The sequence below is a fragment of the Melozone crissalis genome, unplaced genomic scaffold (genome assembly GCF_028551555.1).
Source record: "Melozone crissalis strain CALT ecotype California unplaced genomic scaffold, PUWL_Pcris_2 ptg000017l_1, whole genome shotgun sequence".
Taxonomy (NCBI): Eukaryota; Metazoa; Chordata; class Aves; order Passeriformes; family Passerellidae; genus Melozone; species Melozone crissalis.
In genome coordinates, this window is record NW_026535795.1 from 9,155,476 (window position 1) to 9,168,720 (window position 13,245).

The 13,245-nt window shown below is 52.9% G+C and overlaps 1 protein-coding gene across 1 annotated transcript; it reads right to left on the reverse strand.

The window, feature by feature from the left end:
- Positions 1–3,538: 3,538 nt before the first annotated feature.
- On the reverse strand, positions 3,539–11,615 carry MATN4 (matrilin 4). The gene is made up of 11 exons (XM_054274781.1): positions 11,543–11,615; positions 10,115–10,257; positions 8,636–9,062; positions 7,837–7,959; positions 7,120–7,242; positions 6,898–7,020; positions 6,640–6,762; positions 5,790–6,203; positions 5,302–5,454; positions 4,400–4,504; positions 3,539–4,254 (listed from the first exon to the last, which is right to left on the reverse strand). Exons 1-11 carry the CDS (start codon positions 11,613–11,615, stop codon positions 4,196–4,198), a joined length of 1,866 nt encoding a protein of 621 aa, XP_054130756.1. The 3' UTR covers positions 3,539–4,195.
- Between the last annotated feature and the right edge of the window lie 1,630 nt (positions 11,616–13,245).

Consider the following 13,245-nt stretch of genomic DNA (forward strand, 5'->3'; position numbering starts at 1 on the left):
AGGTAATGCAAAGCTTTCAGCCTGATGATGAGCTCCGTCCATCCATCCATCCATCCATCCATCCATCCATCCATCCATGCATCCATCCATCCATGTATCCATCCATCCATCCATCCATGCATCCATCCATCCATCCATCCATCCATCCATCCATCCATCCATCCATCCATCCCTCCATCCCTGCCCGGCTCAGGGAGCTCCCCTCAGCCCCGAGCCAGCTCTGGGTGTCCTCAGCACAGCGTCACCCTCCCAGCGCTGGTGTGTGGTGACACCTACTGAAACGTGGCAAGGATGGCAGTCTGGTGCCACAAAGACTCGTCCCAGCTCAGATGGATTCCCACGGGATCCCTGTGGGAGCTGCCTCTACACATACAAAGTGTGTACAGACCTCTAAGCGGGACCTGCTCTGTGCACCCCAGGTACCCCCAAGCCAGCTCAAGCAGACACCTCCAGTGCAGGGAACATGGAGCAAGTGGAAACCATAAACTTTGTGGTTTCCTGTGGTACTGTCCCGGTTCAGGGCAAATTTGGGAGAGAACCCCCAAAGGGCTCCTCTCGGAAAGCAGATTCAATGGGCGCCTCCCCCAACCAGTCTGGGAGAAAATACCTCCTTGGAGAAAAGTGAAAAAAAACCTGTTTATTAAACAATATAACCTAAACAGTATTAAACAATAAAAGCCCTTGCTTCTCCAAAAGACATACTAATTGAGAAAGTCCCTCCCCGGACTGCAGCTCAGCAGTTGATCTCCAGGGCAGGAAATGGTACAGGACCAGCTGCCAGGATTCGGGAGTAGCAGCAGGGGGAGCAGCAGCGGGAGCAGCAGCCAGCCACGAGCAGCCAAGAGCAGTCAGTCAGGTTTAAAAAGCTCCAAAAAAAGGGGGAAAAAAAAAAAAAAAAAAAAAAAAAAAAACCAGTCCAGGGAACTTTTTTGCCTCAGTTAACTAAAACTAACTAAAAGCAAAGGAGAGCTCTGTCCCACTGTTTGTTCATCTGCAGACATCACAGTCCAGGAGCAGGGATGTGGAGGAATGAGTGCAGTGTCTGAAAACAAACTGCTGCTTCTTCTCTCCCCGCTTCACTCTCTGCAACAAGTCTTAAAGGTGCAAAACTTATTATTCAGCATAAGCAGAACAAGACGATTGGGGATAAAAGCATCATACAGTCAACCTAGGACAGTGACCAATGCAAACCAAAAGAGAGCACAGGGATGTGAAAAAATGAGATTTTTTTAGTCCTAGAAGCTCCACAAGTTACACATGTGACATATATTTTTAAATTATAAAAATACCAAATTATAAAATATATTTCCATAAGAACCTATATAACAATTATGTTTGGAAATATATTTACAAAAGAGAACAACACTCTCTAAAACATATATACAGAAGACTGATAAAGAGCACTCTGTACATATCCAGAAGGATGGCATCCCTGCCTGGCATCTCCAGCAGTCCTGGAAGAAAAGCAAGGGACAGGGTCACCCCAGGCAGGCACACAGGGCTGTTCCCTGTGCCCCAGGCTGGGAACACAGACTCTGCTGCTGCCAGAGCAGGACTGCTGCCTGCACTGAGCCTGGCTGGAGCTGAGGTCAGGGCTGAGTTAGGGCCCCAGGCTGAGGGACCCAAATCATGCCCCAAAGCAAGCACAGGGCAGCCTGGGGCTGTGCTTGTGCCTCCAGAACCCAGGGAGCCCCCCTGGGCGCTGTGTCCCTGAGTGAGACCACCCAGCCCAGCCCAGCCCAGACTGGCAGCAGGGGACCCACCCTGCCCATGGACAGAGCATGGCCAGTGCCTGCCTGTCCTGCTGCTGGGCTCCACCTTCATCCCAAGACCATGGCCTTCTCCTCACCTTTCTCATCCACTTCCATGTCTTCAACATAATCCTCCATTTCCACCTCCATCTCTTCCTCCATCTCCTCCTCCACATCCACCTCCATTTCTTCATCTCCATTCTCTTCAACATCCATACTCTCTTCTCTATCAACCTTCATATCGATTTCCATCTCCTCCTCAGTGTCAGTGACAGCCTGCATAGGGAGCAGAACCTCAGAGTGGGGTCCCTGTCCCACACCAACCACACAGAGCTCCAGCCCACCCAGGCAGTTCAGGGGTTTCTACCTCCATGAAATGGCACCATACCTTCACTGGGACAAAAGTGGGCATCCTGCAGAGATGGGTGGCAAGATCCAGGCAGCAGAGACTGCTCAGGACCGACGACAGTGTCAGGGACTGAACTGCACCCAAGCAGGGTGACAGGAGATGCAGGGGAGCTGATGGCGGGGGAGCTGATGATAGGGCAGAGAGGGTGGGGTGACACCACAGAAAGATGGTACATTTTCTGAGATTCTTCATTATAAGACTACTGAAACTGCCCCGGTTCAGATCCTGACTTCCTGTTCTTCCCATGTTCTTCCTGTGTTACCACGGCAAAACTCACTTTGCTGAGTGAGTAATCAGAAACCATCCTGATGGTTTGCCCTGAAATGGGCCTTGAAGTGCCATTCCGTACACAACCTGAGCTACTTCTCACCACAGTACTGGTGGGAAGAGTCTTGTCCCCCTTGCCATGGCTACTCCCAGGGATGGAGCATCCACAGCTTCTGTGCACAGCCCAGGCCTGTGGTTTCCCACCCTCAGTATAAAAATAAACCACAATTTGAACCCAAATCAACCTCCTGCAGCTGAAAGCCATCCCCCCTTCTCCTCCCACTACAGACCCTGTTGAACACTCTGTCCCCCTTTTTCTTGTGGGACCCTTCAAGCCCTTCATGGATGCAGTGAGGCCCCTCCATGGCCTTCCAGGCTGAGCATCCCCAACTCCTTCAGTCCTTCCTCACAGCAGAGGGGCTCAAGCCCTTGCAGCACCCCCATGGCCTCCTCTGCACCCACTCCAACAGCTCCAGGTCCTTCCTGTGCTCAGGACCCCAGAGCTGAAGGCAGAGATGGATCCTGGGGGGGCTGCAGCATCATGGGGAGCAGAGGGGAATTTTGTGTTATCCCCTGAAAGGAACTAAATGCACTAATGAGGATAAAATCAAGAGAATGGAGCCTGCCCCAAGCAGAGTCCTGCTGTCAGGGGTGGTTCTTTGTGCAGGGATCCATCAGGAGCAGATCCTGCGTGTCCCTTTGCCTCAGCACCCACCCCAGAGCAGCTCAATGGCCAGGCTGTGGCTCCATGCCCAGCTCAGCTCGCAGCTCCCTGTGCTCCTACAAGCAGAGGCTCCAGAGCAAGCCCTGCCCAGGGGGATGCAGTGTCTGTGCCACACTGGCTCTCTCCAGCTGGGGCTGAGCCTGCAGCACCCTGGGGTGCCACAGAACAAAGATTTCCCCAAAGGATTTCTGGATCCTGGGGACAGGAGCTGCTGCAAAAGCCAGAGACTCCACTTCTGACACAGAGGTTCCTCTGTCATCCTGCAGCCCAGCTGAAAGGAGAGGGACATGTCATACAAATCTTCAGGGTGTTTATTGTCAAGATAGAAATTCCTTTATATAAAACAAGAGTTTAAAAATAGCACTACCCTGCTCTCAGAATTAAATATACATATATATATACATACACACACAGATACTGATAGAAAGAATAATTACCATTTTGCTATGTGATTACAAAACCAAACAAGATTAATACCAATTTCCAAACTATTCTGCCAAACAGGGGCAAGGGGATCTAAGAATTCCTGCCGCCCATCTACCCATGGAATCCCTCCTGGGCACCACACTGGGTGCCAGCTGGGCATCAGGCATCCCCTGTGCTGCCTGCACCACCCAGCTGCCCTTGCCCCACCACTTGGCAGCAGATGCTGAGATGCTGAGCTCTCAGGGTGACACCACTGCAGGTTTTTTCTCCTGCAAAGCAGTCTGCCAGGGTCCAGGGGGACTGTGCCATCCCAGTCACTCTGGGGGACACCAGGTGTCATGTCTGTCCAATGACCAGCCTGCCCACATCATTGCTCCCCCTCATCCCAGACCTGCCAAGGAATGACAACTGAACCCCTCAGCTTTGTGGCAGGGGCTTTGTTCAAGTTCCTTTTTGTGTGTTTTTAGGATTTTTGGTTTTTTTAAATACAGCCCCCTGGGGATTTTGCAATACAAGAACAAACACTGATGCTTTACAATAACCTAGCCAATAACAATGACATGTAGCTACTGTACATCCATCCTGTGCCCTGCTGACCACTGCAGCCCTCTGCCAGGATCACTTCTTGTTGGCAATCTGCTTTTCCAGGTCTTCAAGTCTGGCTGTCATCTGAGCAAGTGAACGTGCTAAGGAAACTGTGAGCCAGGCAGTCTGCTGGGCAAAGAGCTTAAAATTTCCCCTCTCCCATTTACCCATCCCTCCCTCCCCCACGTGTGCTCTGTCCCAGCCCCCTGACAAGCCCAGCCTCACCCCAAAGGATATTTTTCTCGGTCAGGCTCTGCAGGATGGCCACGGTGTTGGTCTGGAACTGCACCAGCGCCTCGCACTCGCACGGGCTGCGGATCTCCGTTTCCCCTTTGCCCTCCTCTGTCACAGGGGGTTTGGCTGCTGTCACACCATGGCCACACAGAGCCCGCTCTCCCTTGCTCCCAGACAGATCCCTTGTCCCTGCAGCCACCCTCTGGGGCTCAGGGCTCTCCCCATGGTTTTGCCCCCTTCTTTCAGCCTCTCTGCTCTCTGTCAGGCTGCCCTGCTGATCCAGCAATCTCTCTGCCAGGCATCCCACAGAGCTGTCACACATGTGGGCACTGTGTGCCAAGGACAGCCAGTGCTGAGCTTCACTTTGCCTTCAAGCTGGGGTGGCAAGGGGCACGCTGGCTCTGTTTCTGCAGCCCTGTGGGGGTCTCAAGGGCACTGGGGAGCCCCAGCCTGTCCCAGGGCAGGGAGACCTTCACATTAACCCAGCTGCAGCAGGAGCACAGGTCTGAACAATGTGCACAGGTCTGAACAAGGTGCACAGATCTGAACAAGGTGCACAGGGCACCTTCAGAGCATCCCACAAGGCAGGGTGCCATTCCCAAATTCTGCCCATGCAATGGCACTGGGGTGGTTGATCACATTAATACTTTTGTATTAACCCCTCCTGCTTTTTAATTAATCCCCCCAGCTTCATCTTCTCTTCCAAATGCCCTCCAGAGACCCACATCTACACCCACAACAGCCTGGAGAGATCTTGTGACAGTCTAGGCTCACACCAGCCCAGCTCAGCCTTGGGGTGCTTGACACAGGGCGACAGACACACAAACCACCCTGCTGGCTCTGTGGGGACAGAAAGGTTTCCCTGGCTTGGGTTCAAGTCCCCTGGTGTGGCCAGGAGCACCCACCTGGGCAGATGTTCAGGGAGAAGTTCTCCACAAGGTGGGTCATGGTGGTGAAATCTGCAGAATAGGAGAAGTGCTGCTCCACTGGCTCAGAGGCGATCGCTCTCAGCTCTTCTTCCACAGCTTTTCCAACACCCACAGCAAACATGACAATCCCTGCGTGGCAAGGACAGATCCTGAGCACTGCCCTGGCCACCCTGCAGCAGGCCCAGAGGGAGCAAAGGCAAGGAGGCAGGATTTTCTCTGGGCTCCCCAAATACACAGCAGGAATTTGGGAAGGACAGGCAGGAGCGTGGCAGCCCTGTGGTGGTGGAGGCTGCTGCATGAAGGATGCTGCTCAGAGCACCCTGTGGCCACTACAAAGCGCGTCTGCCATGGGATGCTGCTCCCCAAGACTGGATGCTGCAGCTTTTCACTCAGACAGCCACCCCAAGGAACCATCCAGGGATGCCCAAAACACTGAAATTTGGGGTTCCCAACACCCCCTGCACCTGATTCCTTTGCTCTCCTGGCCCATTCGGAGATGTCATCCTGGGAGCGTCCATCTGTGAAGACCAGCCCGATTCTGGGAATGTTGTGGGAGAGAGGCCTGGCACCTTCCTGCTCAGAGAAGCTGTGCTCCACCATGTGCTTGAGGGCCAGGCCTGTCATGGTGCCCTTCTCCATGTACTCCACATCCCTCACGGCCTTCTTGATCTCATCAGCACTGTGGTACTTGTTGAGGGGGAACTCGGTGCGCACGCGGCTGGAGTACTGCACCAGCCCCACCCGCGTGCCCTGCGGGGACACCTCCAGCAGGTCCACAACACGGTTCACAAACTGCTTCACCAGCTCAAAGTTCTGGGGCCGCACGCTCTTGGAACCATCTATCACCATCACCAGGTCAACGTGCCCAGCTCCACACTCTGCAGGGACAGAGGAAGGTGACAGAGGAGCAGCCTGGCCACTGTCACAGTGAAGGGCTGGGGCTCAGCTTTGTGGCACTATGGGAACATCCTGGAACTGCAGCTACAAAGGAGAGCAGACTATGCCCTAGGGACTCAGCCCAAAAACCTCCACTGATATCCCAACACCCCATGAAAGTCTTTCCTAGGTTTCTCTTTTCCCAAAGTTTCCCTTAAAGCTGTTGCACCTTCTGGGCCATGTCTCTGAGGACACAGGCATCCATCCCCACAGCAGCCAGGGTGTTCCCACAAGCCACAGCCAACTCTCCACCCTCTCCCAGCCTAGCTTAGAGTCCTAAGTGGTGACAGAGCCCCCCAGCCCAGTTTCAGGTGAGCTCTCTCCAGGAGCACAGAGCCCAGATAAGAGGAATGTCAAGGGCTGTGTTCCAGTACTCACTGCTGCATGTCTTGCCATCAGCCTGGAGCCGCTGGCCCTCAGGGCACACGCAGTGGTAGGAGCCCTCTGTGCTCACACACTTGAACTCACAGCCGTGATCCACCCCGTTGCAGAGGTCGGTGGCTGGAAGACAAGCCGAGGGCATGGGGTTATCCCCATTCAGGGTGGTTTGGGAGCAGCCCTTCCCTGGAGGCTGGGCAGGACATAAAGGCACGTGCTATAGACACAGCCTGTGCTGTGCAGCACGCTGGGACCTACCCCTGCAGGACTTGCCGTCGGGCTGGAGCGTGAAGCCGCTGCGGCAGCGGCAGTAGTGCCCGTTGGGGATGCTCACACACTCGTGCTGGCAGCTGTGGTTCCCAAAGCTGCAGTAATCAATCACTGCGGACACAAGGAGAGCGATGGCAGAAGGGAAAAGACAAGAAGATAAAGAGAATGGGAAGCAAACAAGAAGGGACAGGGAGGGAGACAGCCACTTACTCGTGCAGCTCCTCTTGTTGTGGCTGAGGTAGTAACCCGGCCGGCAGCGGCAGTGGTAGGAGCCCCGCAGGCTGACACAGTGGTGCTGGCAGCCGTGCCTCCCGTCCGCACACGCATCGATGGCTGGGGGGCAAAGGACACCCATCACCCTCCTGAGCCAGCCTCGCTGGGACACCCATCACCCTCCTATGGGACACCCATCACCCTTCTGAGCCAGCCTCGCTGGGACACCCATCACCCTCCCTGGGACACCCCTCACCCTTCTGAGCCAGCCTCCATGGGACACCCATCACCCTCCTCTCCCAGTCTCCTTGGGCCAGCAGGGCACGACTGCTCCAGGGCTTCGAAGCAGCTCCCAGCACCATGAAAGAAGGAAATGTCCTGGTGTGGTGGTCAGACCAACTAACACAGCTTTGCACTAAAATCCAGGGGAAAAGCACTGCGCACTTTGGGGTGTGAATCCTCTGGCACTCACTGCCTGGACCCCCTCAGCTGACAAGTTGTGCCCCCATAAGTCATGAGTGTCCCATCTCAGAGAGGTGGACAGGACTTAGCAATGCTGAGTGTCTGCAGGCATTACAGACCTGGGAGGCAGTGGGCCCAGTGAACAGAGCACCCAGGCTGCTGCTGGCCTCCCTGAATCCTCTGCTGCATGCCAGCTTCCCTCCATAACTACAAGCTCCCCATGAAAGTTCAGAAAACAAAAAGGGTTTTTACGGGAGCAGGTCTTTCCATCCCCATTGAGCCTGTAGCCTGGGTTGCACTCGCAGTAGAAGGAGCCAGGGGTGCTGATGCAGCTGTGCTGGCAGCCGTGCTCCCTCTCCATGCACATGTCCACCCCTGCAAGACAGAACGGGCATCAGAGTGGCCCACAGGCATGCCAGACACATGGGCACCCTGGCTCTGGCATATGCCCTGTCCCTGCAGCAGATGCCAGTGTGACACAGCCCCACACAGCCCCAGTGCTCAGCCACTGATTTCATAGCCCCAGTGCTCACCCACTGTCTGTCACACAGACACAGACACTGTGCAGTGCCCTGTCTTGGCGCCTCACTTGGGGCGGTTGTTTCCCCATCCATCCTGCTTCTGGCAGGGGCAGCCACCCCAAACGGCCCTCTGAAGGTCTGGCCTTTTTTTTTTTTTTTGTCAAATAATTAAACCATATATCTCTATATTATCCAAACCACTTGTCGTCAATACACTTTCAATTAACCTTCCTCTATATTTCCTACTACCAAAAATAACGATCAACCATCATCATCACTCCACAACCATCCCCAAACAAACAGAGAACTAACCCCAAAACTGGCCCATTCCCAAAAACCAAACAAAAATACAAACCATGATGATAAATCATCGACTAAGCGCCCACCAAACTTTATGTTCTTGTAGTTTATAAAAAGCATGACACCGAAGATGTCAAGATGGCTGCCACAACCCAAGGACAAAAGACTTGGGTGAGGAGCAGACACCAGGACCCCCTTGCCACTCAGCACCAGCAGCAGCCCTCACCCACCACAAAGCTTGTCCTGGAACTGCTTGGCGAACTGCTGGATGAGCTCGAAGGACTCCACCAGGAAGACGTGCTCCTCCAGCGGCGGGGAGGCCATGGCCCGCAGGGAGTTCATGTCTGCCCGCTGGATGCCCACGGCGTAGATCTCGATGCCGGCGTTGCGGGCCTGCGTGGCCACCTCGGTGACGCGGTCCTGGGGCCGCCCGTCGGTGACGATGATGGCGACGCGGGGGATGCCCTTGTGCGGGGGCCGCGCGCCCTCCTGCGTGCTGAAGGCCACGTTCATGGCGTACTGGATGGCCAGCCCCGTCATGGTGCCCTGGGCCAGCGGCACGATGCTGTTGATGGCCCTCTCCATGTCCGCCCGTGTGAAGAAGGTCTTGAGGGAGAAGATGTTCTGCACCTGGCTGGAGTACTGGATCACCCCCACCTGTTGTGTGGTGTTACATTTAATTAAAGGACATGTTCTGTCTCAACCCTTGAAAATGTAGGGTTTATTCCAAGACTGTGATTCTCCCCTGAAGTATCACAGATCTATAATCCCAGTGGCCCAAGTCTTACTCAGCACCCACCTTGAATCTCCCTGTCAAGCTGTGCAATGGACACAAGAAGCCTCTTAGCCCTTTCCTCTCCCTTGGCCCTGCTCTCTCCTAGCTCCTTTGCTCCCTAGGCGCTCCCTCTGTCCCCTCCCTTCCACTTCCCCCCTTCTCCCTCATGTGAAAATGTGTATTTTATGATTGGCTTTTCGCAAATATTAAAATGAATATTATATGTGTTGTGTTAGAAAGTGATGTTGTATTAATTCTCTTAAGTAGTGTGTTAAATATAGCTTTAGGTTACAACAAAATGTTAAAATAGAAACTATGCTATGTGGGATTTTTTTTTCTAAAGAAAGGACTCGCACTGAGATAGCAGCCACAGGACACCTAAATTTTTCAGAGAAAGAGAATTTATTGCTCCATTATCAGGAGAAATGAACTTCTTCCTGCCTTGCTTGGGCAGGATTATGAGGAAGAAGTTGACTATGACCAGACAGAATCCTGTATTTGAATGGAATTTATGCATCATATATGAGGTGTATGAATATGGCATAGGCTATTGTTTTTAAGGGTTAATCCTCCGTTAATGTGGGTCCTTTTTCGGGCTTGTGCTGCCCAGAAAAAGGTACCCAGACACCCATAACTCTTTGTTTCTATTATCTCATATTGTCCTAATTCAATTTGTCAAAATTATTATTACTCTAATTGTATTACTATTTTTATAACCATTTTATCACTATTAAACTTTTAAAATTTTAAAAACAAGTGATTGGCGTTTTTCACACTCAGAATCCATGCTGCTCCCAGGGTGGGACCCCCAATAAACCCTCAAGTAATGAGCACCCTCAGAAGCTGTGCGGAGTCTCCTTGCCTGCCTGCTGCTACCAGCGAACACACAGCTTAGGGGGCCCCCAGGGATCCCCCAGAAGAACAGCTCACCCACCCGTGTGGCGTTGGGGCCCACGTCCAGGTTGCTGATGATGTCCATCATGAAGCGCCGCATGGTCTCGAACTCGAAGGGGCGCACGCTGCGCGAGCTATCGATCACAAACACGATGTCCAGGGGACCCGTCCTGCACTTCAGGGCTAAGGAGAAGGCAAGGAGAAGGCTCAGTCCTGTGGCTGTCTGCAGGGAGCACAGACAGCTCTGCCTGCTGGCTGGGGGCTGCTCATGGGGGATGGAGAGAGCAGGTTTGGGCAGCCCCCACAGACCGGCACCTTCCACTGCCCAGTGAATCCACAGAAGGTTGTCACAGACATGCTTTATGAAAAATCCTTTTGTTAGGATCCTTTTCTCCTGAGAAGCTGAGGCCTCAGAAATTAAATGTAAACAATGATTATCTGCTGCTGTGGAATGCAACAGGTGCATCTGTGATTGGTCCATGCAGTTGTTTCTAATTAATGGCCAATCACAGTCCAGCTGGCTCAGACTGTCTGGTCAGTCACAAGCCTTTGTTATCATTCTTTTTCTATTCTTAGTTATCCTTCTGATGAAATCCTTTCTTCTATTCTTTTAGTATAGTTTTAATGTAATATATATCATAAAATAATAAATCAAGCCTTCTGAAACATGGAGTCAGATCCTCGTCTCTTCCCTCATCCTGGGACCCCTGCAAACACCACCACAGAAGGTGGCAGAGTGGAAGCAGGGCCAACAGGCTGGGGAGACATCTCCTGGCTGTGGGTTCTTGTGGCTGTGGTTTTTTAAGGGCAGGGAACGAGACATTAAAAGCAAAGCTGGCGGAGATTGAGCCAAAAAGCATCTCTTGAGCAAAAGGATGCTACTCCCAGTGCAAACCGAGGGAATGTTCAGCAAGTGAAATGCCAGTGAACATTTCTGCTGGTAGAATTGGGCCTTAATCATAAAGGAAATGCTTTCAGCGCCTTTGGGATGATGCCAATCTCAGCTGCTCTAAAGGTCTCTGAGACATACCTGCTCCTTTCTCCATTTGGTGCCTTCACTGTTTTTAAGCTAAAATTGATTTAGATCTCTCTGTCCTGGGAGGAGAGAGGCTGGAACCTCTGGGTTTGCTTTGTCTCCTGCACCTGGAGAGTCAAGCAAGGAGGAGACTTTCCGTTACAGCTGTGTCTCCTGCAAGGTCACAGCCCATGGCCTGGAGGGTGACAAGTCCTGGGCAGTGCTGTGTCACAGCTGAGGAGGTGCCCAGAGCAAGCAGCACCAAAGCCACCGTGCTGGGGCCAGGAAGTTTGTGTCCCACTGCTGGGAGGATCCTCCATCCTCCTGGGGATGCTCCCAAGGAAGAGGCATCATGTCCCCCCATAACACACAGCAAACTGTCCTCTGAGGGCTCCACTGCCCCAGGTCCTCACTTCTCCCCCCTCCATGCACTCCCCACCAGCCAGGGCTCACCTGCAGGTTTTGGTCTGGCTTCCAGTGTTGTCAGGAGGAGCAGGAGGAGAGGGGCAGCAGGCAGGAGCTTCATGATGGCTCTGGGAGAGCACACAGTTCCAGTGCTGGAAGGATGTCCTGCAGGGAGAAGACAAGGTGCAATCAGTGCTCAGCCACAGGGCAACATTCTCCTGTGATGGGTGTCCTTAGGAAGTGCCAAAAACCCTCAACAGCAGCAGTTTTGACAGATCCATCCCCAAACTTCTCTGAATCCACATGGAATCTTTCCTGTTCCAGGGACTGGCAGTCTCAGCACAGCTCAATTTCATTACAGTAGCAGCACTCTGCCAAAGGGTCTGATTTTCTGCTCTGGGTGGAGCTGGCCATTGGACAAGCCTTATTTTCACTTGCAAACCAGGCAGATGGGATGTTCAGCCAAATGCTTTTTCCCTGACTGTGTGGCTGTTCTCTGCAGCCAGTGGAGAGTGGGAAAGCTGCACACAGGGATGCAGAGCACCAGCCCTCCTGATACTCCTGCACGGGGAGAGAAGCCCCCAGATGAAACACCAGCACAGACAGCACCTGCTCAGAAGTCTCTCAAAGTCACTGGCAAAGATCATTTTTCCAAGAAGTTCCATTCTCTGCCTGTTTCCAAACTCCCTTGGGAGAGCAGAAGCCTCTGCAGGCAGAGGGTGCAAGGATGCCTTTAGAGTCCCCACCACTCTGCACCTCTCCCTGTCCTAAAGGTTTTTCCAAGGGATTCTCTGCACCTCAACAGTTTTTTCATGTCTTTAGGGTGGGATCAGTGGGGGAAAAGATATTTAAACTTGTTACCCAAAACCTCAGCTTCTCACTTCTCTCCCTCCCAGCCCACCTCTGTGCTGTCTTGCCTTGCCTTTCCTGGCTCCTGCAGGGATGTGGATTTATTTAGTTCATTTTTATTCCAGCTCTGGTTGGAAACCCAAGGTGCTGGGGACAGAAATTCCACAGATAATGTGACTCTCCCCAGAACATGGGGAGTGCCAGGACTGGGCTCAGGTACTGGAAGGGTGCTTTTAAGAAAAAAAACACACCAAAATTCATTTTATCGGTAGTTATCAGGCAGTATTTATTTAGCCCCAGGAGGTCTCAGCTGTAATTCATCACCAGGGTTGCTGTTTAATTGCTCAGTGGTTACGTGCAGCCCTGAACACCACGTCTTTGATAGCAGGGACACTGATAATAGGTTTCACAGCTGCATCTTAAAACTGTCTCGAGGCTCAGTGCTCACACCTGGAAAACTGTATTAGAGAATTAGGAGGGCAGAAAAGGGGTACTGGAGGATACTGGGGTCCAGAACACCCATCTCAAAGTGAGAGACGGCCTTTCCCTGGAGGGGACAGCCCACCAGCCCTGGAGCAGCCCTGGACACGGTGACCCTGCAGCAGTGCCAGGAGCTCCTGCAGAGCCCTGCAGGACCAGAGGGATTGCTCTGGCTGAGGGGATGAGCAGGGACAGCAGCCTGGCAGGTCTTTCCTAGGCAGCAGAGGTGAGCTCTGTGGCCAGGATTGCTCAGACAGCTGTGCCCCCTCACCACATGCAAGCAGAGAGGCAAAGTTCTCCTCCTCCAGCTTTGTTTCCCCATTCATTTAGCAGATTCTTTTTCCAGGGCTGCTTCTTTCCTGGGAGAAAGCACTCACAAAACACTAAATATTTTTGGGACAGCTGTGCCACCTAGAACATTT

Excerpts from the sequence above, each read along its gene's own strand:
- MATN4 (XM_054274781.1), bottom strand. The coding sequence starts at position 11,615 with ATGAAGCTCCTGCCTGCTGCCCCTCTCCTCCTGCTCCTCCTGACAACA. Across the intron at positions 9,063-10,114 it reads TGGGCCCCAACGCCACACGG|GTGGGGGTGATCCAGTACTC; the intron begins GTGGGTGAGCTG and ends ACCACACAACAG. Across the intron at positions 6,204-6,639 it reads TGATGGCAAGACATGCAGCA|AGTGTGGAGCTGGGCACGTT; the intron begins GTGAGTACTGGA and ends CTGTCCCTGCAG.